Genomic DNA, 24,933 nt, shown 5'->3' on the forward strand with positions numbered 1-24,933 from the left:
TATACTCTAAAAGTGGAATGCGAAATTACTAGCAGGTAAGTACTGTACTAATAGGCTTTGGAATCGCTAGGACTAGACTACTGAACCTTCAGATTACTAGCAGGAGCCCTAGGGAGATCGGGTGCAGAGTGTGCACTCTACCGCGGGATGCGGGACAAACTCTATGGATGCTAGATTTCGTAAAGTTAGTGTTATCGGACGAATCAGACTAGGTAGAGCTAAAACGAAAAAGGATCTGGACCCTTGGATAGCGAGGCTATGCTGGGGCACCGAAATGCCGAAGTTACCTAGCCCAGGGGCTGCGGCTGCATAGGTCTGGAAAGACGTCGGGAATCCTCGTTGCAGTCTATGGAGCCTGAAAGAAGAAGTTGCTGGCAGGCGACCAGTGAAGAGATTCGGATGGATCCAAGCCTGGATCGGAGATGGAAGACACCTGTAAGCAGAGGGGACCAAGTTCTGAATCACTAGCCAATGATTAGATGGGCACCAGGATGGCACCGGATGGAGTCACCTCGACCAGGTGAGTGGGCGACGCTGGGCTCTGCAGTCTCACGGACCAGGAGGCGTTGTCGGCGACCAGGATGGAGGTGCGAGCTGTCCAACGATGGTATCTGCTGTCGACGTCGCTGGACCCAGGATTGGGGCAACAAGTCTTGGCAAATGCAAGCCCACGCGGTGGACTTAAAATGGCATCTGGAGTGGACCAGGAGGGTCCGGGGTGCTCCTCTTTTGGAGGGGAGCAAGGGCCAGTCTGGAGCAACCAGACCAGCAGTGGTGATGTCGTAGTTAGTCGTCGGGAAGGCCACAAGCCAGCGGGCTAGTAGCCAGACAGCGCGGGGAGCAGCAAAAAGCAGAAGGGCCCCACGCAGATCTGGTGGATGCTGGAGGGCTGAAATTTGGTGCTGGAGCTGCTCAGGGTTGGGGCTTCTCTGACCCCAAAGCACTCACTCGAGGATCCCTCGGCGGTCGTGCTGGGCAAGCGTCGTGCAGTCTTGAAGATGGCCGGTCCCTCGAGGTCTCGTCGCACCCACGGATCTCAGCTGAGCTGACGATGTGGGTAGAGGTCAGAGGTGCCAGGGAAGCCGGGTCTTGTCGTGCTGGTCAGTCGGATTCCGGAGGAAGGACGTGCAGCAAACCGCAGTGTTCTTGGATGGTGCCTGCGGGTGCAGGGTGACTACTCCTTAGTCACAAGGGAGAAATCTTGAGAAGAAGTCGAGAGTTCCTTTCGTAGAAAGTAGTTTCAGGATTCAAAGATGATCTAATTTGGAAGGGGGCCCGCTCCTATCTTTATACTAGGAAAAGGGGCTGGCACGCGACTAGGTCCTGCCCATGGGTGGGACCAGGAAGGGGGGTGGTTACACCCCTCTCCCATGCCGGACTTTCCCCAGCTCAGGGGCTGGTGTGCCCCTGGAAGTGGTTCTAGCCGGCAGATGCATAGTGAGCACCGGGGTGCCACTTGCAGTCACCTTCCTATTCAGCCCTGCCTTCCTAGGATACACAAAACCCTGTCTGGGATGGTGCTAACACCGCCCCTGACAGGAAACCCTTTGTCCAAGCTCCCCTCGCTGGAAGGACTCCCAGCTGCAGGGGGTCAGACTTGTGTCTGTGGTGGCAGCATCCATTTTGTGATGCTGAGGCTTGAGTTAACTTTAACCGGGGTTCACAGTTACGTACATGTAGTGTCCCTCTAGAAGGGTGGAATGCTAACCCCGTCGCCAGAATTGGCGAGGGGTTAGTATTCCAATTCGTATGACACCTTACTCGACATGTTTTGATAAAGCGATACCACAGATAGCATATAACCGCGCAGATTATAATGCACTTAAGAGCATATGGTATGCGTTATCATGGAACAGCTATTAGGACTTGGTTCCGCAAGCTGCAAACGAGCTCAGCTCATGCCAGAGCACCATCTCACACGATTCCCAGCACTCTGCCTTCAGGATTGTCAAGGCCTGCTATAGGAGTGGCTGATAGGAATCTGTGTGTCCATTTTAGGGTTAGATATAGGTATACTATATCTAAAGCAAAGGGTGATTACACCACCTTGCCCCAGCTGTCGTGCAGCCAGTTGTTTTAGATGGCCAGCCAGGGGTGGCATAATACATGCTGCAGCCCCTGGTAGGCCCTGGGTACACCTATGCCCTGAGTTACAGGGTCTGCTAAGGTGGCACAGTACCAATTGGATATGTACCTAGGGTACATGGAATCCATTTTACAGAGAGAGCAGTAGGCCTGGGGTCCTGATTGGCAGGGCCCCAGGCCAACTAAGTCGGAAAACCAGCAAAACACCAGGCAAAAAAAGTTGGGGGCAACCATAGTCAGGTATCCACCTTTCTACAGGGTAATATTCCAATTCGTATGACACCTTACTCGACATGTTTTGATAATGCTATGTCAAAGTTAGCAAAAACCGCAAGGTTATAATGCACTTAAGAGTATATGGTATAGCAGGGGTCTCCAAACCGGTCCTGGAGGGCCGGATCTATGCCAGATTTTTTGGATATCCCCATTGAGATAAATGTAGTAATTTAAAAAATCTGGCATGGCTCCGGCCCTCCAGGACCGGTTTGGGGACCCCTGTGGTATAGCGTTATCATGGAAACAGCTAAAGGACTTGGTTCCGAAAGCTGTAGACAGGCTCAGCTCATGCCAGAGCACTATCTCACATAATTCCAAGCACTCTGCCTCCAGGATTGTTAAGGCCTGCCATAGGAGTGACTTATAGGAGTATATGTGTCCATCTTAGGTTTAGATATAGGTATACTATATCTAAAGCAAAGGGTGATTACACCACCTTGCCCCAGCTGATTGATCAGCCAGTTGTGTCAGATTTGGATGGCCAGCTAGGGCTGGCATAATACATGCTGCAGCCCCTGGTAGGCCTTGGGTTCACTTATGCCCTGGGTACCTATGATACACTGTACAAGGACTTACAAGAGTGACCCAATACCAATTGGTTAATGCACCTAAGGTACATGGATGTCAATTTAGAGAGAGAACAGCTAGGCTGTGGGTCTGATTAGCAGGCCCACAGCCAGGGAAAGTCGTAAACCAGTGAAGCAAAAAGCAAAAATCTGGGGTGATCATAGGATTGCAGACCCTACTCTCCTACATTCGGGCCATGATCCGACAGTCCAGACAGGACCGGAAGTCGTGGTTGGTCTCCAGGCAGTAGAGGCAGGCGTCGTGAGGGTCCGCCACCAACATGTTGCGACGGCAGGCCCCACAAGACTTGAACCCAAGCATCCCTACGTGCACCAGAGTGAACCAAAGCTTAAAGGAGACAAAAAGTCTGAAAAAGGGTAGTCAAAAAGTGACTAAGGTACGTGCTCTAACGGGATCTGCACTTACTGGCGCGAAAAAAGAAAGAACTGACGCCAGCGCTCATGGGTGGCGCCTAAGTAGTCTCAGTGACGTCATCTCGGAGCATGCGATGCCAGTGACGGACGCGGAGCCACACGACGCCACCTACTGACGCGCAGAGGTACTGCTTGCGAAAACTTTCCAGATCCAGTCTGACGCCTGAGGATATTCTAAGGTAAGGAATCTATCACTAACGTGTCTCTTTCAGATATGATGGCGGTGTTCCTTTTTTGGGTCAGGGAAGTGCTGATTGGTAATCTTCCCAGGTTGTGATGTGGTAGAGGCATAGGTTTGTTAGGGCCCCTGAGTGTATGGTCCACATTATTGCAGCTTGGTTGTTTCTGGTGAGGGTTGTCTATTTGGTCAAGTGACCGTCTTGGTCGGTGGTGGGTAGGCTATAATGAATTCTCTGGGGTGGGTAGGTGTACAAAATTACTGTAGATGTTTGGGATTTAGCTGTGGAAGAAGTTGGAAAGGTATTCACAGAGTTGTTGTTAGGCAGCGATGTTGTTGACAATGCAGAAAAGGGGGTGGTGATGGACAGAGTATCTGAATTAAGCAGAACACTCGTACCCAGTCAACAGATCAGGGCTTGATCCATCACCGTATTTTAGCTCACTGCACCATCCCAGCTCAGAACCTGGCTACAGGCAAATTAGTCTGTCCCTGGCCCAGTGCATCATGGGAACAGGGCAGACCAAACTACCAAGCCAATTCTTTTACTGGAAAGGAAACAAGCTTCCGGGGACCGGTTTCTAGCATTACAGCAGTCTTCGGCCCGGCTTGCTTGAATCCTGATGGTGCAATGAGCAAGGGACTCATGTCTGAGCATAATACCCTTCCACGCTTATGGTGGACAAAACGATTCAGAAAAGGGGGTGGTGATGGACAGAGTATCTGAATTAAGCAGAACACTAGTACCCAGTCAACAGATCAGGGCTTGATCCATCACCGTTTATTAGCTCACTGCACCATCCCAGCTCAGAACCTGGCTACATGCAAATTAGTCTGTCCCTGGCCCAGTGCATCATGGGAACAGGGCAGACCAAACTACCAAGCCAATTCTTTTACTGGAAAGGAAACAAGCTTCCGGGGACCGGTTTCTGGCATTACAGCCGTCTTCGGCCCGGCTTGCTTGAATCCTGACTGTGCAGTGAGCAAGGGACTCATGTCTGAGCATACCCTTCCACGGCGAAAGAATTGGCTTGGTGGTTTGGTCTGCCCTGTTCCCATGATGCACTGGGCCAGGACTTTGGACTGGGTAGGAGTGTTCTGCTTTATTCAGATACTCTGTCCATCGCCACCCCCTTTTCTGAATCGTTTTGTCCACCATAAGCGTGGAAGGGTATACTCAGATGGGTATACTCAGATGTGAGTCCCTTTCTCACTGCACCATCAGGATTCAAGCAAGCCGGGCCGAAGACGGCTGTAATGCCAGAAACCGGTCCCCGGAAGCTTGTTTCCTTTCCAGTAAAAGAATTGGCTTGGTAGTTTGGTCTGCCCTGTACCCATGATGCACGGTTGTCTGGGGAGCTAGGTTGATCCGTGCTGAGGGTGCTAAACTAGTCTGCTTCTGTGATTTTGCGCCAGCTGCGGCTTAGAATGCTGAACCTGGTAGGGGTGTTGACTTGAGGTGTTTTGATTTGGAACTGGATGATGGGGTGGTAGCTCCATGTGAGCAGTGTGGAAGAGTTGTTTTTGATTCTGTAACTTGAGGTGAAGATGGGGTCCAGTATGTGTTCTGCAGGGTGTGTTGGTTCAGAAACGAGCTAGGTGAGTCTGATGTTGCTCAAGCTTTTGAGGAGTGGTGAGGAGCAGGGGTCATTTCGGTCTAGGTATATTTTTCCAGAAATTTCATTTTTTCGTAATATTAGTTACTGTTGGGCCTATCTGTCAGCAAAGAAGAAATACCCTTTTTTAGACATTAGACAGCCCTAGAAATATTTTTTGTGACAATACAATAACAGAAGATACAACAAAAACCAAACAGAAAAATATATGTTAGGCCATTACCTGGACATTAGGTTCCAACTCTACTAGCTTATTTTCCAACGGTGAGGTTTCATTGTATTCTTTTAATGCTTCCTCTAACCTTTCAGTCTGCTTGACACTCATTGGCCGCCATCTTGCTTTCTTCTTAAGTTTTGTCTCCCAAACAACATCGGAACTAGTGGAAAAAACATCAAATATATGAATCTAATGACAAGATACTGAGTCACCCTGAAACAGAAAACAACGAGCTATCTAGATCGGTCAAATATGCAGTGAGACACAAGTTACTTTCACTCGGTAAAGCTCTTTCTGGTGGATATCCGATCTAACCACAGATTACTCACCTTGTGAATATTCCCATTCGTCAGATTGGATCTGGATACTTTTCTCAGCAATTCCATCACACACAGGTAGGTGGCTCTGTGTCTGGTCGGGTATGTCCTTCCTCAGAAGTGAGGTTGAGGCCACAGTATAACTGCCACCAGTGTGCGTCAATGTCAGCATTTTCTGATACCTGTCCATGCCGTCGCATACGGAGCCTTCAATAACCGAACTGCGCCAGTGTGCAGATGTCATGTTCCCTGGTTCTGGTATGGCTGGTGTGCGAGGTATTGTGTGCATGCGGGCGCCAGCCCCCCTTTTCCGAGATCGGGTGAGCAGGTTGGCTGTCTAACCTTTTAGACGGGACTAGACTTGAGCCAACTGCTGACCTGCACTTCCGGGGGAGGACCTATAACTATATCGAAGCCGCAGTGCTCTGCACTTTGTATTGCAGTACTGAGCTTCGCAGGAGCGAATGCTCGATCAGCAACTGGAAAACTCCGGACTGCGCAAGGGCGCCTGCAGAAGCTATACGCGACTCGTGCAAAGGCACGTTGCTGCAGGAAAGACTGGATCTACGCAAGCGCAGGAACGCTTTCACAAGCACTTGCGACCCGTGCAAAGGCACGGGGTCGCATCTACTTCAACGTTGCTCCCGTCATGCACAAGACCGTCTTCTTTGGTATCGCGCGACCCGTGTAAAACACGGGGTCGCGTTTCCTTTGTTTTCACCAAGAGCAGGAGTGCTTTCACCAGCACTCGCGACCCGTGCAAAGGCATGGGGTCGCATCTACTTCAACGTTGCTCCCGTCAGCGCAGGAGCGCCTTCTTTGGTATCCTGCGACCCGTGTAAAACAAGGGGTCGCGTTTCATTTGTTTTCACCAAGCGCAGGAGCGCTTTCACCAGCACTCGCGACCCGTGCAAAGGCACGGGGTTGCATCTACTTTAACGTTGCTCCCGCCAGCGCAGGAGCTCTTTCTTTGGTATTCCGCGACCGGTGTAATACACGGGGTCCCGTTGCACAAGTTACTACTTGTGTAACGATATATCTGTAAGAGACATTAGTTAGATAGATTCCTTACCTTAGAATATCCCCAGGCGTCGGACTGGATCCGGAAAAGTTTTGCGTAGCAGTACCCTTGCGCGTCGGTAGGCGTCGTCTGCGGCTCCACGTCCGTCGTGGGCGCCGTGATGACGTCGTCGGAGTACTTAGACGCCGCCTCCGCGTGCTGACGTCAGTTCTTAGCCACAGCTTTTCCGAGCCAGAAGCGCAGAGCCATGACAAAAACCGACACTGGTGCCAAGAAACTAGGGCCCTGAAAGGGGATGACCTTAACCCTAGATATCGGTTCGCAGAACGGGGAGGATGGGCGGGTCGGTAAGGAATCTATCACTAACTAATGTCTCTTACAGATATATCGCTACACAAGTAGTAACTTGTGCATCTGAAAAAGACACGTTAGTGATAGATTCCTTACCTTAGAATAGATACCCCAGCAATACTATCCCCGTGGTGGTGGGTCTGCGAACCAATATTTACACCAGAAAGTCCTGGAGAACGGAACGGCCGAAGTAGCCGTCCCTCCGGACTTGACTGTCCAGGCAGTAGTGCCGTGCAAACGTGTGCAACGAGGCCCACGTAGCTGCCTGGCAAATGTCCTGCAAGGGCACACCTCGGCCCAAGGCAGTTGTAGTGGCCGTGGCTCGAGCGGAATGAGCCCTCAGCCCAACAGGGGGTTCCTTCTTAGCCAAGGAGTAACACGCCTGGATGCACATGATAATCCATCGAGAGATGGTCCGTTTGTGCACCGCTTTCCCTTTCTTAGCGCCCGCGTACCCAACAAAGAGTTGATCATCCACCCGGAACTGGCGTGTGCGATCCAGATAGAACGAGAGCGCACGTTTTGGGTCCAGACGGTGGAGCCTCTCCTCCTCTCTCGAGGGGTGCGGAGGCGGAAAGAAGGTGGGCAATGTGATGGACTGCCCAATGTGGAAGGCCGTGACCACCTTAGGCAAGAAGGAGGGCCTATTCCTCAAAACAACCTTGTCCGGATGGACTGAAAGGAAAGGAGGCTTACAAGATAGAGCCTGGAGCTCACTTACTCTCCTGGCAGAGGTGATGGCTACCAGGAAGGCAGTCTTCAAAGAAAGAAGGCGAAGAGGACAGTTGTGAAGTGGCTCAAAGGGAGCGCACATCAGAAATGTTAGAACCAGGTTCAAGTCCCACTGAGGCATCACGAAGGGAACAGGAGGGAAGGTATGAGTGATGCCCTTCAGGAATCGATTTACGATAGGGGACTTGAACAAAGAAGGTTGGTCAGGCAGCCTCAGAAAGGCTGAAAGAGCCGAAAGATAGCCCTTGATAGTGCCCAGAGCAGAGCCCTGCTGTGCAAGAGAAAGAAGGAAGAGAAGAATCTCAGAGAGAGAGGCATTGAGGGGATCCACAGCCTTTGCTGTGCACCATGCCACAAATCTGTTCCACCTGCAGGCGTATACCAACTTTGTGGAGGGACGCCTGGCTGCCAAAATGATGTTGCAAACTTCAGGAGGCAAGTCAAATGGCCTCAACTGTCGCCGCTCAATCTCCAAGCATGGAGGTGGAGACTGGACAGGTTCGGGTGGAGGACCGTCCCCTGCTGCTGCGACAGAAGGTCCTCCTGAAGAGGCAGACGAACCGGGGGATCGACTGACATACTGAGTAGCTCGGGATACCAGTACCTTCGTGCCCAGTCCGGAGCCACAAGGATGACTTATACCCGGTCGCGCTTGATCTTCTTCAGCACTCTGGGCAGAAGAGGTATAGGCGGAAAGGCGTACACCAGACCGCAGCGCCACTCGCGACGAAAAGCATCTCCGAGCGAGTGCCGCCTTGGAAATTCCAACGCGCAGAACTGATGATTGGTATTGGGTCACTCTTGTAAGTCCTTGTACAGTGTACCATAGGTACTGAGGGCATAAGTGAACCCAAAGCCTACCAGGGGCTGCAGCATACATTATGCCACCCCTGGCTGGCCATCCAAATCTGACACAACTGGCTGATCAATCAGCTGGGGCAAGGTGGTGTAATCACCCTTAGCTATAGATATAGTATACCTATATCTAAACCTAAAATGGACACATATCCTCCTATAAGTCACTCTTATGTCAGGCCTTAACAATCCTGAAGGCAGAGTGCTTGGAATTATGTGAGATGGTGCTCTAGCATGAGCTGAGCCTGTCTGCAGCTTTCGGAACCAAGTCCTTTAGCTGTTTCCATGATAACGCTATACCATATACTCCTAAGTGCATTATAATCCTTGCGGTTATTGCTAACTTTGGCATAGCATTAACAAAACAGGTCGAGTAAGGTGTCATACGAATTGGAATACTACCCCCTCGCCAGTTCTGGCGACGGGGGTAGCATTCCACCCTTTTAAAGGGACACGACATGTATGTAACTGTGAACTGTGAGAAGTTGGCCTGATATATGATGCTCACTAGTTCTAGTGATCACCTTGTATCAGTCCAAACAACCCTTATGGTGATTGGTGGTAAGTCAACCTTATAGACCAGCTATCCTAGTAGCGTGGACAAAAGCAGTCTTTAGGCTAAACTCTGGATGGCATGTGAAGCCAGCTGTTTTACCACATATAACCTTTGAATACCAAATGAACAGGACACCACACAGGTTGTTATGAAAATAAACAGTTATTTATTAAATAACATACACCTCTGAACTCTTTATGAGGTCAGAGGGCTAAGCACATGACAAACCCTTAGGAAAAATACGTTTAAGTTGCACGATTTACAATGGTGCCCTAGGGGCATGACAAACCATATACTAAGTAAGTGGAATGTGAAAGTCAATCAAAGGAATGGAGTTGTCCAGAGGTTGTAGGATCGCTGGGACCACGCTATACTAACTTGGGGTAGGTAATAGGAGGCCCACAGAGCGCGTGTGCAGAGTGTGAACTCACATGCGAGATGCGTACAAACGTCTATTGACAGTACAGGTTAAAGAAAAGGTGAGTACGGACGTTCCTGACTAGGTAGGACAAAAATGACAATGGAACTGGACACTAGGAGAGTCAAGCTACCCTTGAGCACGGAAATGCTCGTGTTACCCCACCCACAGGCTGCGGGTGCATAGGTGCGAAGTTGTGTCGGGTTTCCGCGTCGAAGTCTATGGAGCCTTGAAGAAAGATGCTGCAGGCGACCAGGAGGAAGATGTCCGGTGCAATCCAAGGGTGGATTGGTGAAGAGAAGAACCTGAAAGCAGAGGGGACAATGTTCAAAGTCACTAGCCAGTGACTGGAGTGGAACCAGGTGTCGTCGTCACGATCAGGTGAAGGTGGACGCTTGTCTCTGCAGCCACGTGGACCAGGTGATGTCTTCGACGGCCAGGATGGAGGCACGAGCTGCCCCACGCAGGTTCTCGCTGTCGGCGGTGTCGTCTCCGGATTCGGGTTCAACAGGCCTTGGCAAAGGCAACCCACGCGGTGAGTGGAAACGGCGTCTGGAGTGGACCAGGAGGGTCCGGGCGCTCCTCTTTTGGAAGGGAGCAAGGGCCAGTCTGGAGCAACCAGACCAGCAGCAAAGTTGTCGGAGTTTGTCGTCTAGGAGGTCACTAGCCAGCCGGCAAGTGACCAGACAATGCGTCGAGCAGCAACAGGCAAAAGGGCCCCACGCAGATCTCGTGGATGCTGGAGGGCTGATCTTCGGTGCAGGAGCTGCTCGGGGTCGGGGCTTCTCAGTCCCCAAAGCACTTTGACGAGGATGCCTCTGAAGTCGTGCTTGGAGCGAAGTGCTGCTTCTTTCAAGATGGCCGGTCCCACGTGTCTCGTCGCACCCACGGGTCTCAGCTCTGCTGCAGATGTGGGTTGAGGTCGGAGAGGTCTGGGAATCCGGGTCTCGTCGGGCTCTGAAGTCTGGATCCTTGCAGGAAGACGACAAAGGGAAGCCGCTGGACGCTGGTGGTGCCTGCTGGTGCAGGGTGGACACTCCTTGCCCACAAGGGAGATTTCTTCAGTCTTCTTTGGACCAGAACGTCGAAGTCCAGAGGTTCTTCTTGTAAAGTCGTTCAGGATAATCTAATTTGGAATGGGACCAGCTCCTACCTTTATTCAGCTAAAGGGGGCTGCACTACGACTAGGTCCCTCCTCTGGGTGGGACCAGGAAGGGGGGTGGTTACACCCCCTTTCCTTTGTCCGGTCTTGCGCCAGCTCTGGGGCTGGAGTGCCCCAGGAACTGGTTTAGACCGGCGTATGCACAGGGACACCTTGTGTGCCCCAGGCATGTCTCATTCCTTTCAGCCCTGGCCTACCTAATACACAAAATCCTGTCTGGGGTGGTGCTAGCACCTCCCAAGGCAGGAAACCCTTTGTCCGAGCCTCCCTCGCTGGAAGGACTCCCAGCAGCAGGAGGTCAGACTTGTGTCTGTGGTGGCAGCATCCATTTTGTGATGCTGAGGCTTGAGTTAACTTTAACCGGGGTTCACAGTTAGGTACATGTCGTGTCCCTCTAAAAGGGCGGAATGCTACCCCCGTCGCCAGAATTGGTGAGGGGGTAGTATTCCAATTCGTATGACACCTTACTCGACATGTTTTGATAATGCTATGCCAAAGTTAGCAATAACCGCGAGGATTATAATGCACTTAAGAGTATATGGTATAGCGTTATCATGGAAACAGCTAAAGGACTTGGTTCCGAAAGCTGCAGACAGGATCAGCTCGTGCTAGAGCACCATCTCACATAATTCCCAGCACTCTGCCTCCAGGATTGTTAAGGCCTGCCATAGGTGTGACTTATAGGAGGATATGGGTCCATTTTAGGTTTAGATATAGGTATACTATATCTATAGCAAAGGGTGATTACACCACCTTGCCCCAGCTGATTAATCAGCCAGTTGTGTCAGATTTGGATGGCCAGCCAGGGGTGGCATAATACATGCTGCAGCCCCTGGTAGGCCTTGGGTTCACTTATGCCCTGGGTACCTATGGTACACTGTACAAGGACTTACAAGAGTGACCCAATACCAATTGGTAAATGCCCCTAAAGTACATGGATGTCAATTTAGAGAGAGAACAGCTAGGCTGTGGGTCTGATTAGCAGGCCCACAGCCAGGGAAAGTCGTAAACCAGTGAAGCAAAAAGCAAAAATCTGGGGTGACCATAGGATTGCAGACCCTACTCTCCTACACTCCATAGGGAGGTTCCCCAGAGATCCTCTAGGTGGCCACTTGATTCTGTCACGCTGAATCTTGGCCCCTGGGAGCATCTGACTGGCTAGACCATCTGAGTAGCTCCAACAGGTGGGTCACCAAAGAAGAGGTCCTTCCTCTTTTTAGGTTTACTTAAGGTCTGCCCTGAGTTTGAGTACTTAGATTCGTTCCGATACCAACCTCAGTAGGTATATTTGTTTTAATATCCAGTGGCGGAATCTTGAGGTCAAGAATTGTTACCACTCATCTGATTGCCATGGAAAATGAGGCAGATGTGGGGGGGACCGAGACTGGTCAATGCAGAGAGGAAGATAAATGCTTGATGGAGCTCTGATGGAGCTCCAGCGACAGAGCCATGCAGACGTGAATATCCCAATATTCTCACAGCCCATTTACTACTCAGAGGAGTGCACCAGTGGCAGGGGTACTGGGGCGCAGGTGGACTGAGCTGCACCCACCCTGGTGGTCAAAGTGGGGAGAAAGCCGGAGGTGTGACAGCCACAAGTGATGTCGAGCGGCGGTAGTGGCTGAATGAAAGGGCAGGCTCTAGGTCACGAAACAGGGTACCTGGAGAGTTGCCAGGGCTGGCAGCTTGGTGGGCCACAGGTGCTATTAGTGGTGGCAGTAGAGGCTGAGGGGAAGCCTCCTGGGACAGAGATGTGGCTTCAAGACCTTTGTGAGAGCAGCTTGGCAGCCCCCGAGTGAGTGAGTGGTGGCAGAAGAGCTCAGCCACAAGGCCTGAAGAGGCAGACCGAAGGTGGGTGGCATGTCGGGGACCCACTGGACCCCACCTCAGGAGGACACATTGCCCTGATGGGAGGCTCAGCAGTATAGGACAAAAGAAATGGGGCACCGTGGCCCCCTCAGTGGTAATAAAAAGGTGGCTCGCTGAAGCCTTATTAGGTTAACCATGGTGTAGGGTGATCAGGTCTCCCCCACAGCAGACACGGAGATCTACTCATGTGGGCTGGACCAGTTGCTGCTGCCACCTTGGAGATGGGTGTCCCTCCTTGTGGAGTGAAGGTATGGTGCACCCCAAAACCACGAAAATAATGCAGGACAGAGGCGCTGCACACCAGATAATAGTTGCCAAGAGAGGAGATGAATCGGAACTGGCAGCACACACGGATAGGATCTTAAAGGATTGCGGGTTCTGTGGAGGGTTTTGACATATACAGGAAGTGTGGGGCCTTAACTGGCAGCAGTGTGTGTTAGGTAAAAAACAACAATAATGAAGACGGTGCAGCAAGGTTGGGAGACCCCGAAACCTCTGCAGAGAGTGGCCAGGGCCCACTCGGTAATTATGACAAGAATCCTGTGCACACGTTAAGCGAGGTGTATACATGTATCATGCTTAATCCAAAAAACACAATAGGTAGTAAATTAAACAAAGTGGACGCGATAGAAAGTCTTTTTGTTCTTCAAAGGATTGTATTTGACCTTCCTTTGTTTAACTTCAGAAGCAAATGACCAGCCGACGCACAAGTTACTACTTGTGTAACGATATATCTGTAAGAGACATTAGTTAGTGATAGATTCCTTACCTTAGAATATCCCCAGGCGTCAGACTGGATCCGGAAACTTTTGCGTAGCAGTACCCTTGCGCGTCGGTAGGCGTTGTCTGCGGCTCCGCTTCCGTCGTCGGCGCCGTGATGACGTCGGAGTACTTAGACGCCGCCTCCGCGTGCTGACGTCAGTTCTTAGACACAGCTTTTCCGCGCCAGAAACGCAGAGCTATGCCAAAAACTAACACTGGTGCCATGAAACTAGGGCCCTGAAAGGGGATGACCTTAACCCTAGATATCGGTTCGCAGAACGGGGAGGATGGGTGGGTCGGTAAGGAATCTATCACTAACCAATGTCTCTTACAGATATATCGTTACACAAGTAGTAACTTATGCATCTGAAAGAGACACGTTAGTGATAGATTCCCTACCTTAGAATAGATACCCCAGCAATACCATCCCCGGTGGTGGGTCTGCGAACCAATAATCACACCAGAAAGTCCTGGAGGACGGAACGGCTAAAGAAGCCATCCCTCCGGACTTGGCTGTCCAGGCAATAGTGTATTTGCAAACGTGTGCAGCGAGGCCCACGTAGCTGCCTGGCAAAAGTCCTGCAAGGGCACACCTCGGCCCAAGGCAGTTGTAGTCGCTGTGGCTCGAGTGGAATGAGCCCTCAGCCCAACAGGGGGTTTCTACTTTGCCAAGGAGTAACACGCCTGGATACACAAGATGATCCACCGCGAGACGGTCCGCTTGTTTACCGCTTTCCCTTTCTTAGCCCCCACGTAACCAACGAAGAGTTGGTCATCCACCCGGAACTGGCGTGTGCGATCCAGATAGAATGAGAGCGCACGCTTTGGGTCCAGACAGTGGAGCCGCTCTTCCTCTCTCGAGGGATGCGGATGCGGAAAGAAGGTGGGCAAGGTGATGGATTGCCCAATGTGGAAGGCCGTGACTACCTTGGGTAGGAAAGAGGGCCTTGTCCGCAACACAACCATGTCCGGATGGACTGATAGGAAAGGAGGTTTACAGGATAGAGCCTGGAGCTCACTCACTCTCCTGGCAGATGTGATGGCTACCAGGAAGGCAGTCTTCAAAGTAAGAAGGCGAAGAGAACAGTTGTGGAGTGGCTCGAAGGGAGCGCACATCAGAAATGTAAGAACCAAGTTCAAGTCCCACTGAGGCATCACAAAGGGAACAGGTGGAAACGTGTGTGTGATGCCTTTAAATAATCTATTCACAATAGGGGACTTGAACAAAGATGGTTGATCAGGCAGCCTTAGGAAGGCTGAAAGGGCAGAAAGATAGCCCTTGATAGTGCCCAGAGCAGAGCCCTGCTGGGCAAGAGAAAGAAGGAAGAGAAGAATCTCAGAAAGAGGGGCATAGAGAGGATCCACAGCCTTTGCTGTGCACCATGCCACAAATCTGTTCCACCTGCAGGCGTATACCGACTTTGTGGAGGGACACCTGGCTGCCAGAATGATTGTACAGACTTCAGGAGGCAAGTCAAATGGCCTCAACTGTCGCCGCTCAATCTCCAAGCATGGAGGTGGAGACTGGACAGGTTCGGGTGGAGGACCGTACCCTGCTGCTGCGACACAAGGTCCTCCTGAAGAGGCAGACGAACCGGGGGATCGACTGACATACGGAGTAGCTCGGGATACCAGTACCTTCGTGCCCAGTCCGGAGCCACAAGGATGACTTGTGCCCGGTCGCGCCTGATCTTCTTCAGTACTCTGGGCAGAAGTGGTATAGGCGGAAAGGCGTACAACAGACCGCAACTCCACTCGCGACGAAAAGCGTCTCCGAGCGAGTGCCGCCTTGGAAATTTCAACGCGCAGAACTGATGACATTGCGCGTTCTCTTCGGTGGCAAATAGATCTAACCAAGGCTCTCCCCACTGCTGAAAGAGACCTTGCACCACGTCCGAGTTCAGACGCCATTCGTGATCCATCATGCACCGGCGGCTGAGTTCGTCCGCCCTGGCGTTCAGAGAACCTGCCAGGTGTTGAACCACCAGAGTCACGCCCTGATGTTCCAGCCATTGCCAGAGGCGCAGAGCCCGGTTTGTTGCAGTACCACATGGAGGTGGTGTTGTCCGTGAACACCTGCACTACACTCCCTCGGACAGAGGGGAGGAATGCCTTCAGTGCTAGACGAATCGCCCGCAACTCCAGAAGGTTGATATGGAGCCGGGACTCCGCCGGAGACCAGAGGCCTCTGATCTCCGCCTCTCCCATGTGGCCTTCCCAGCCCTGGAGGGACGCGTCCGTCACAACTACGTGCTCCGGTTGGGGAAGGGAGAGGGATCTGCCGCTGACCCAATCGCGGTCCGTGAGCCACCACTGCAGCTGTCTCGCAGTGCCCTTCGAGATCAGGACATGGTCGGACAGGTTGCCCTGATGCTGGGCCCACTGAAACTTCAGGTCCCACTGCAGAGCCCGCATCCACCAACGGACGTGATGCACCAGAAGGATGCAGAAAGCCATCAGCCCCAGAAGCCGCAGCGTCAACCTGACCGAAACTCGAGATAAAGGCTGGAAGATTGGAATCAGAGCCTGTATATCCCGAAACCGCTGTTCGGGTGGGTAAACCCGAAACTGCGCCAAGTCGAGAACCGCTCCGATGAAAAGGAGCTTCTGAGAGGGACACAGGTGTGACTTCGGCACATTGATGGAGAACCCCAGCTGATGCAAGAGGTCTGCCGTTGTCTGGAGGTGGCTGACGACTGTCTGGGGAGAGCCCGCCTTCAACAACCAGTCGTCTAGGTAGGGGAAGACTGAAACCCCTAACCTGCGCAGACGAGCTGCGACCGCTGCCATTACCTTCGTGAACACCCATGGGGCGCTTGTAAGGCCAAAGGGGAGCACGGTAAACTGAAAGTGCTCGTGGCCTACAGTGAACCGCAGGTAACGCCGGTGGGCCGGCAGGACGGGGATGTGGAAATAAGCGTCCTGCAAGTCCAACGCTACCATCCAGTCTCCTGGGTCCAGGGCAGCTAAGACCAGAGTCAGCATCTTGAGCTTCTCCTTCCGGAGGAAGCCGTTGACATTCCGTAGGTCCAAGATAGGGCGTAGGCCCCCTTTGCCCTTCTTGGGTACCAGAAAGTAGTGGGAGTAGCAACCACATCCTACTTCTGGCCCAGGAACGCGCTTGGTGGCCCCCTTGGCCAAGAGGGCCGAAACTTCCTCCTGCAGAAGCCGCAAGTGATGCCCCGATACGCGGTGGTATTGCTGTGGCATGGCTTGAGGGGTCGTCTCGAAGGGGAGGGAGTAGCCCCTCCGGACGATCTGCAGCACCCACCTGTCCGAAGTGACAGTGCGCCAGTGAGAGTGGTGATGGCGAACCCTGCCCCGCACTGGCGTCACATGGGCCGAGAAGCACGGACTAGGAGGGTTTAGAGGCGGATGCTGCGGGGGAAGGTGTGGACTGGCCTCGCCGTTGTCCCCGACCGCCTCCATGGTGATTTCCACGGCCGCCACCACGCTGGATGTTAGCCTGCGGCGTATGGCTGGCAACACGTGTGGGGGCGTCCCTTCCTTGGCCACGAAAGGAGCGGAAGGCACCCGTTTGCTGGCGCGGGGCCGAGAGGCCCAAGGACTTGGCCGTAGCCCTGGAGTCCTTAAAGCGCTCAAGCGCATGGTCTGCCTTGTCGCCAAAAAGGCGACAGCCATCGAACGGCATGTCCATCAGAGTGTTTTGGACATCTGCCGAAAAGTTGGCGGACCTCAACCAGGCGTGGGGTCTCACCGCCACCGTCGTTGCCATCGCTCTGCCTAGTGAGTCGGTGGTATCCAGCCCACACCGGATAGTATATTTGGCTGCATCCCGGCCCTCCACAAGGGCTTGGCCGAGTTTGGCCCGTACCTCCAACGGACACTCTGGCAGCACCTCCGCAACCGTCTCCCACAGAGAGTGGGTGTAGCGGCCCAAGAGGCATGCGGTGTTGGAAGACCGCAGTCCCAAACTAAGGGAGGAGAATATTTTCTTTCCATAATTCTCATACCTCTTGGATTCCCTGTCCGGCGGAGCCGACGGGAAATGGAGGCCTGGATGACCAGACTCTCGGGGGTGGGGTGGGTGGACAGGAAACATGGATCGCTCGGGCCGGGCGGTGAAGTCTGGCCACGTTCCTATCTACGGGCGAACCCGTAGAGGGCCTGGACCAGGTGCCCAAAAGAACGTCGGTCAAGGCTTCATTAAAGGGCAGCAGAGGCTCGGCCGAGCTTGACTGCGGTTTAAGGACCTCAGTGAGGAGGTTAGTCCTCACGGCCGCGACGGGAAGCTCAAGGCCCAAGGCCTTGGCAGCCCTCATCAACACCACACTATAGGTTGCCCCCTCCTCCGAAGCCACGGTAGGAGGGGAGACAAAACCAGTGTCTGGAGAGGTGTCCAGGCCACTGGCCTCCCCAAGTTCCCCTGTCCAGTCCTCTCGTGATTGACACTCTCGGGTCAGAGGGTCCTCAGACCCCTCCCAATCCTCCTCATCACCCATCTCCTGATACTCAGGGTTTTCAATTAATGGGGCCTGTTCATAGAAGTGAAAATCTCCAAATGCCGTCGAAAGCGGCGCCCAGCGGCGCCGTTCCGACGTCGGAACAGGAGCGAAGGAGGCATCGGGGACGGTGCTGCCCGAGGACGGCGCTGGAGGTGACACCTGACAGACCGATGCCGGGCGGGGGGGGGGGGGGGGTGAGTATGGAGTTGGGGTGGGGGGGGTCGTAAGGTCCACCGGCGACAATCCAGATCCCAAAGGAGGCCCAGTGGGGTCCCGCTGCACCGGGCCCGAAGGCGCCGGCGGCGTCGGGACCGCTTGACCTGTGGTTCTGAAAATTTTGGACCCTGCTATATGTGGTACCGAAGCCCAACACTCGTGTCAAAAAAATATCATCATACCATGACGATTTTGGTATTGGCAGACCGGTAATGATTAGGACATTATTACTGTGCATTTGCGTCACGATTGAGTGACGAGAACACCCCTATATCGTACTTCCTGTCTTAAACCCTCGGGTTCCATTTTTGTGAGCGGCATCCATCTTGTGGTTGCCCTCACATAGTCAATTGACCTTGGCCGAATTCGAGCTGAAAGGACACGTCCACCTTTCCTGACTCCTCTGTGACCTGGGCGAAGCTGCCTTCACTGCCTCCAGCCAAACCTGCTCGGGCAGTCCCCAACCCAGTGGCCGAGCAAGATTAGCATCAAGGCACAACATGTCATAAACCATTTACCGCATACAAACCACACTTTATCATACACACACCTGTCCCTGTTTCTTATTTATGACCAGTTTTACAAGGAGGAGGTGCCCGATTTTATTGGGTTTTCATCGATATCTGATGGAAATTCTGGGCCTGGCCAGGTAATCTATCACGAACTGGACAAACGAAAATATGGGCTTGCCATCATGACTTTGCTTTTTCTTTATTGTGAAAATATGTTTATGGTCGAATTGTAAAACCAAGAATTTTTGCCTGAAGTGTAATATCGTGTATAAAAAGAGAAGGCCGGCTCTGTAAAAACGAGCAGTCTCCTGAGAATATACACATCGTGTTGTTGTACTTCTAGGACGCCTGTTACTTGGTTGCAGCCAATAAATTCGATCTTTGACTTCACCTAGAAGACTTGTGTTTCTGTGGTCTGAATCAGGAAATTACCCGGGGTCTTTGGGTGTTGCCCTGACACCGCTGGGTTACCGGATCAGTACCGGTTCTGAAAAACCCAGTACCTCAATTGGCGCCCAACGTCGGGCGGTATCAGCGGTACCGGTCCAAGCCAGATGTTCGTGATGAGCTTCGTGTGAAAATTCCGGAGGACGGCCAGCCACTTCAGCGACCCCTTTATGTCGACGTGGTTCCGAAGGTCTTTGCTGCGAGGTTCCCCGCGTCCCGACGGCTACGAAGGACTGCTGCCCTGACTACCGCCCTGATTTGGACCCTTGATGTTTGGTAGAGCGAAACATTAGACGAGTCTTCTGGTGACGTCATCGATACCTCAGTTAAGTATAAGTGGAGCGTCTCCCAGTCCTTAGTTTGTTTGGTGTCCCCTTTGTGGGACCGCTTTGATTTGGAACTTGCAAGCGCCAAAGCTGAAGGACTCGTGTATTCACGAGAAATATCGTAATCGATAATCCTTTGAAGTTTGAAGCTAGACTAGAGAGCGAAGATGCCTGGTCTTAGCAGACTTGGAAATGTGTTTTGTCTTGGTTGTAATAATAGGGACTCCCGACTGGAGGACTCGTGTCCGGTTCCTCCGATTGGAACTCCAACCTATGAATTATATGTGAAACATGGGGTAGGCCCCATCACATGCAATGAAGTGTGGATAAAATACACCAGAAAAGATGGTGTTTTAAAATGGCCCCAATATGGTAGTTTTGATACGGAAATCCTAGATAATCTCGAAGTTAAACTATTTAAGAAGAAAGCCCGGCCGGCAATGTTTGACTCTTTCCGCCTGTGGCGTAAGGAGGCCAAACAGAAGGAAATTAAATTAGCGAAGAAAGATAAGAGAGAAAGGGGTATCTCAATAATGCAAGCTGCTATGCAGTACAAAGACAATGAAGCAGAACAGATGAGTGAGCAGTTGCACAGGCAACGTAAAATGGTAATAGATAAATGCTATCCAGTTTTGCCGCCTCTTCAGCAAGAAGCAGCAAAAGAGCTTGAAAAAGATCCCCTAATGTCGCATTTGTTAAATTCACCACCGCCCTATGCGCAAAACGCTACAGCACCTCCACAACCTTTAGTTGTGCAACCCATGGTTGTTATACCTCCTGTTCCTCCACAGCACCCACCAGCTACTCTTCAGCTGGCTCCTATTCCGCCGGTGCAGCCTTCCCAAGGGTCACCGGCCTTTACACCTGCTCTTCCTATACTTCCTGCAACTTTAACTACTGTATCGACTACCACTCCTGGTACTCCTCCTGACACTACCTCTGCATCTGCCTCATCTCACCCTGCCTTCCCACTTGTCTTTTCATCGACTTCTCCGTCTGTCCGCCAAAGAGTGGCAAGCACTGTTTCTAGTCTTCTATATCCTTTGTTTGGAGCGGCAAGTCCGGCTCACGCCCCTGAACACAAAGAGTTGCGTAGCCACCTGCCTGATTCTAGGGAGAAAGAAGTATTGGATCGTTTGGCACATAGATGGGTGACTAACCCGACAATATATGATCTAGAATCTGTTCTGGATGTCTTCCATCACTGGGAAGCATCAAAGCAGAGATACGTTTTTGAGAAAATGTGTGTTTTTCTATGTGAAGATTTAGAGGAGAATGATCTGGACTCTCACCCGCCTGAGTTGAGCCATGTACGGTTCGAATTTTCAAAAGGCACTATTGTGGGTTCAGGTGTTAGGAAAGCTGTTCCGACGTTGTTATCCCTTAGAACTGAAGGTGTTTCCAAGTCGTTGTTTGACTATGATTCTTCTACCAAGAAAAAGGAAGACAATATCCCATGAGAGAAGTTCCCCCACAATGGAGGGAGGGGGGCCTAGCAGCTAACCCACCTATTCAGCCTCATTTTCAGCGTGTGTGGGTACATGTCCCATGGAAGCGAGCTGAAGTATTAGCCCTCAAGCAGACATTGCCCGATCCCCGTAAAAATCCTGCAGGGTATTACAAGGAATTATCACAGACTGCAGGCTCCTGTATCATGAATTTAGCTGATATCGATATGTTATTTGGGAATGTTGTTCCACAGCCTTTATGGGGAAAGATTCGTCATACGGATCATGTTCAAGAGCTAGGCGACACATGGGCAAATATTACTGCTGCTGATACTAGACAAGTTGGTGGTGCTAAACCTGAGCCTTTAGTAGCAGAACTCCCTGGTAGAATTATTACATATATGAAGACTTTGATGCCCGAATTACGTGTAAACTGGGATAAGTTGTCTGCATGTAAGCAAAAGAAAGATGAAACAGTGTCTGATTTCTTCACCAGGTTTGAAGAAACATTTGTCGACCACAGTGGTCAAGACATGAGTACAGAAGGTGGTCAGCGACTGTTCGTTGATAAATTTGTACACAACCTACTTCCAGAGTTGTGTAAAAAGTTGAAGGATTCAGAGAGTTCATGGGCAGTTTCTTCTTCAGCACAGATATTGGCTACTGCACAATATTATGAAAATAGAGACAACGATGAAAAAGAAAGAGCAGAAAAGAAAACTAAAGAGTTAAAAACGAAGGTCTTGTTACAGCAAGCATACCCGCCACGTGGTGGTAGTGGTCAGAATAATGGTGGGCAGAATAACTATCAGAATAATTATCAGCAACCCCCACAGTTACAAAAGCCAAGAATAGAGTACAATCAGCCATGCGTTCCTGTAGGTCCCAATCAGTGTTCGTACTGCAAGGAGGAAGGTCATTTTAAATACATTAGCCCTATCTTGTTACAGCGCGCAAATGGTGTGTCAAACACAAGAGGTAGAGGTGTTCAGCAGGCACCTAGAGGTAGAGGACGTGGAAACGTCCCTCAGAATACACGCTCCTTTCCACCTCAAAATTCCATGAATAGGTTTGATCAGCAGAATGATGCATCTGGTAGAACAGCTCAGTACTACACTGATGATTACTATGCAGAAGATGAGTATATGGAAGGTAATGATTGCTAGGACAGCCATAGAAAAAGAGAGGGAGTTGTTTCTGTTCCAGTAGATCAGAGTGGACCATACGTTGAGGTGATTACATCAGGTGTGTCAGAGCCTTTTCTGTTGGATACTGGTGCTACAAAGAGTTCTATGATGCACTCAAAACTCCCTGGCGCACCTTTGTCTGGCGAAATGAATGTTTCTGTAGGTTTTTCTGGCGTCCCGGTTAGGAACCCGATTTCATGTCCTTTGTCCCTGTCTGTTGGTCCTTGAGAATTCGAAGCACCCCTTATTCTGACAACAGGTTGTGGTGAGAACTTGTTGGGATTGGACCTGTTAAAAAGATTGTATGCGACTTTGTATTGTTCTCCTTCGGGAGTACAACTTACACTAGGTAAGAAAGTGGTTGTTCCAATGTATTTGTCGAGGATAAAATTCTGACAGAATTGCGGTCTCTCCCTGATATACTTTGGGCTACTGGTCCTAACGATGTGGGTCTCTTAGAAATACCACCATATGTTTTGACATTAAAAGCTAATGTTAGGATGCCACGAATTCCCCAATACAAAATTTCTAGTGAAGGGGAAAAAGCGTTGTTAGCGATCATTTACGATCTAATTGAGAAAGATGTGATTGAAGAGACAAGAGGCAATGTTTGCAATAGTCCTGTTCTGCCTGTGTTGAAAAGAACTGACGCCTCTCAGCCACCTGTGTACAGATTTGTGATTGACCTTAGAGAAGTGAATAAAATAGTAGTGCCACAATTTCCAGTTGTTCCTGACATTACTGCCCTATTGACTATGATCCCAGCCTCTGCAACCTGGTTTTCGGTAATTGACTTGAAGAATGCTTTCTTAAGCATCCCAATTGCTGAAGAAAGTAGGGATATTTTTGGCTTCAGTTTAGGAGGACGAAGCTTCCGCTTTAAACGCGCTCCCCAGGGCTACTGTGAAAGTCCATCAATATATAGTCAAGCTCTAAAAACACAGCTTGATACGATTGTTTTACCTGAAGGCGCTACACTCATTCAGTATGTTGATGACTTGCTTATTGCTGCAGATTCTGAGGAAATATGTAAATAAGCCACGTTGTCGTTGTTGCGTCATTTGTGTGATCTGCATCACAAAGTGTCCCTGTCTAAACTACAATATTGTCGACATGAAGTGACCTACTTAGGTCATCTCTTATCGGAGGAGGGAAGGAAACTGACCCCAGAACGAATCCAGGCAATAGCAAAGTTAAGTGTGCCAAGAACACAGAGAGAAGTGCGTGCTTTCTTGGGTATTACATCGTACTGTAGACAGTGGATTCCAAATTTTTCTTTACTGGCCAAACCATTGGTGGCATTAACATGTAAAGGTACACCCAATCCTGTGCCTTGGTCTGAAGAGTGTCAGAAAAGTTTTTCTGAATTGCGCACAGCATTATGTTCGGCTCCTGTGTTGGGTACCCCCGACTACAGTAAGCACTTTACATTGTATGTCCATGAGCGAGAAGGTTGTGCATTATCAGTGTTGACACAGTTGTTTGGAGACAAGCAGCGTCCATGTGCATATTTTTCGTCGACTTTGGATCCAGTAGCTAAAGCATTGCCAAGTTGTTTAAGAGCAACAGCAGCAGCAGCTGTTTCGGTTTGACAGTCCGTTGGTTTAGTTATGAATAACACGTTAGTGGTCATGGTTCCACATGCAGTGGACACATTATTGAACAGAACCAAGACACATCACTTAACTAGTGCTCGATTGTCAGGTTACGAACTAACTTTGTTGGCGAGCCATGTGCACATCAAAAGATGCAGCACACTAAACCTAGCCACATTGTTGCCAATTCCGGTTGAGGCAGAGAGTGCTGAAGAACAACACGATTGTTTTCTTAGAACAGAAGAAGAAACAAAAGGGAGAATAGACCTCCAAGATATTCCTCTTGTTGAATGCGATGGTACCTTATGGGTGGATGGTTCATGCTTCAAGCTCCCGAATGGTGACACGACTGCAGCATATGCTGTCACCACTTTGCATACAGTTGTTGAAACTGCACGTATTCCACATAACTCAGCTCAGGCGGCAGAACTGATTGCACTTACAAGAGCGTGTGTGTTGTCAAAAGGAATGAAGGTGAATGTGTACACTGACAGTCAGTATGCATTTGGCGTGGCTCAGAGTTTTTGACGTTTCTGGCGTGAACGTGGGTTCCTGACTTCGCATGGTGCAAAGATACAATATGGTCAGCTAGTGAATGAGCTTCTTGAATCACTGACCTTGCCTCTACAAGTTGCGATTGTAAAATGTAGTGCTCACAAGAAGGTGACTGATGATGTTGGTCGTGGAAATGCATTTGCGGATTAAGTTGCGAAAGAAACTGCAAGTAACGTAATGAGTCGAATGTATGTTGCAGGCCCTGCGAGATGGATTGGTGATGTTGGCATGTGTGAAGACACGATTGAGAGTGTGAAGTCTATACAATCCGAGGCCACTGAGAAAGAGGTGAATGAATGGAGAGAAAGCAAGGGTAGATTGGATGCGAATGGCTGTTGGGTCGAATTATCAGAGCATCAGAGATGGCTGCTACCCGACGCGTATGTGCTTGCAGTGGTTACAATGGCTCATGGAATGGCCCATATCAGCGTGAAAGGGATTTGCAAGTTGTTGGCTCCAGTATGGCAAAATGCGGGAATACCTAAATGTGCAGAGAATGTGGTCAAGAACTGCATGGTATGTTTGAAACACAACCCTGGTAGGGGAACCCCGACTCCAGCTGGTCATTTTGCACCTCCTACGTATCCGTTTAAGGTTTTGCAGCTAGATTTCATACACATGGAGAGTGTAGGAGAGTAGGGTCTGCAATCCTATGATCACCCAGATTTTCTGCTTTTGTTTCACTGGTTTACGACTTTCTCTGGCTGTGGGCCTGCTAATCAGACCCACAGCCTAGCTGTTCTCTCACTAAATTACAACGTGTAC

The 24,933-nt window shown here is 50.7% G+C and overlaps 1 protein-coding gene across 4 annotated transcripts in view; it reads right to left on the reverse strand.

Moving 5' to 3' along the window:
- Nucleotides 1-24,933, reverse strand: part of VPS13A (vacuolar protein sorting 13 homolog A) — a 2,146,181-nt gene that overhangs the window by 810,179 nt on the left and 1,311,069 nt on the right. For all 4 annotated transcript variants that reach the window (XM_086961343.1, XM_086961342.1, XM_086961345.1 and 1 more), the window contains one exon: nucleotides 5,380-5,533. In XM_086961343.1, coding sequence (XP_086817469.1) covers nucleotides 5,380-5,533 — 154 coding nt within the window. The remainder of the gene's footprint in view (nucleotides 1-5,379; nucleotides 5,534-24,933) is intronic.

This window comes from Lissotriton vulgaris, chromosome 3_1, assembly GCF_964263255.1.
Source record: "Lissotriton vulgaris chromosome 3_1, aLisVul1.2, whole genome shotgun sequence".
Taxonomy (NCBI): Eukaryota; Metazoa; Chordata; class Amphibia; order Caudata; family Salamandridae; genus Lissotriton; species Lissotriton vulgaris.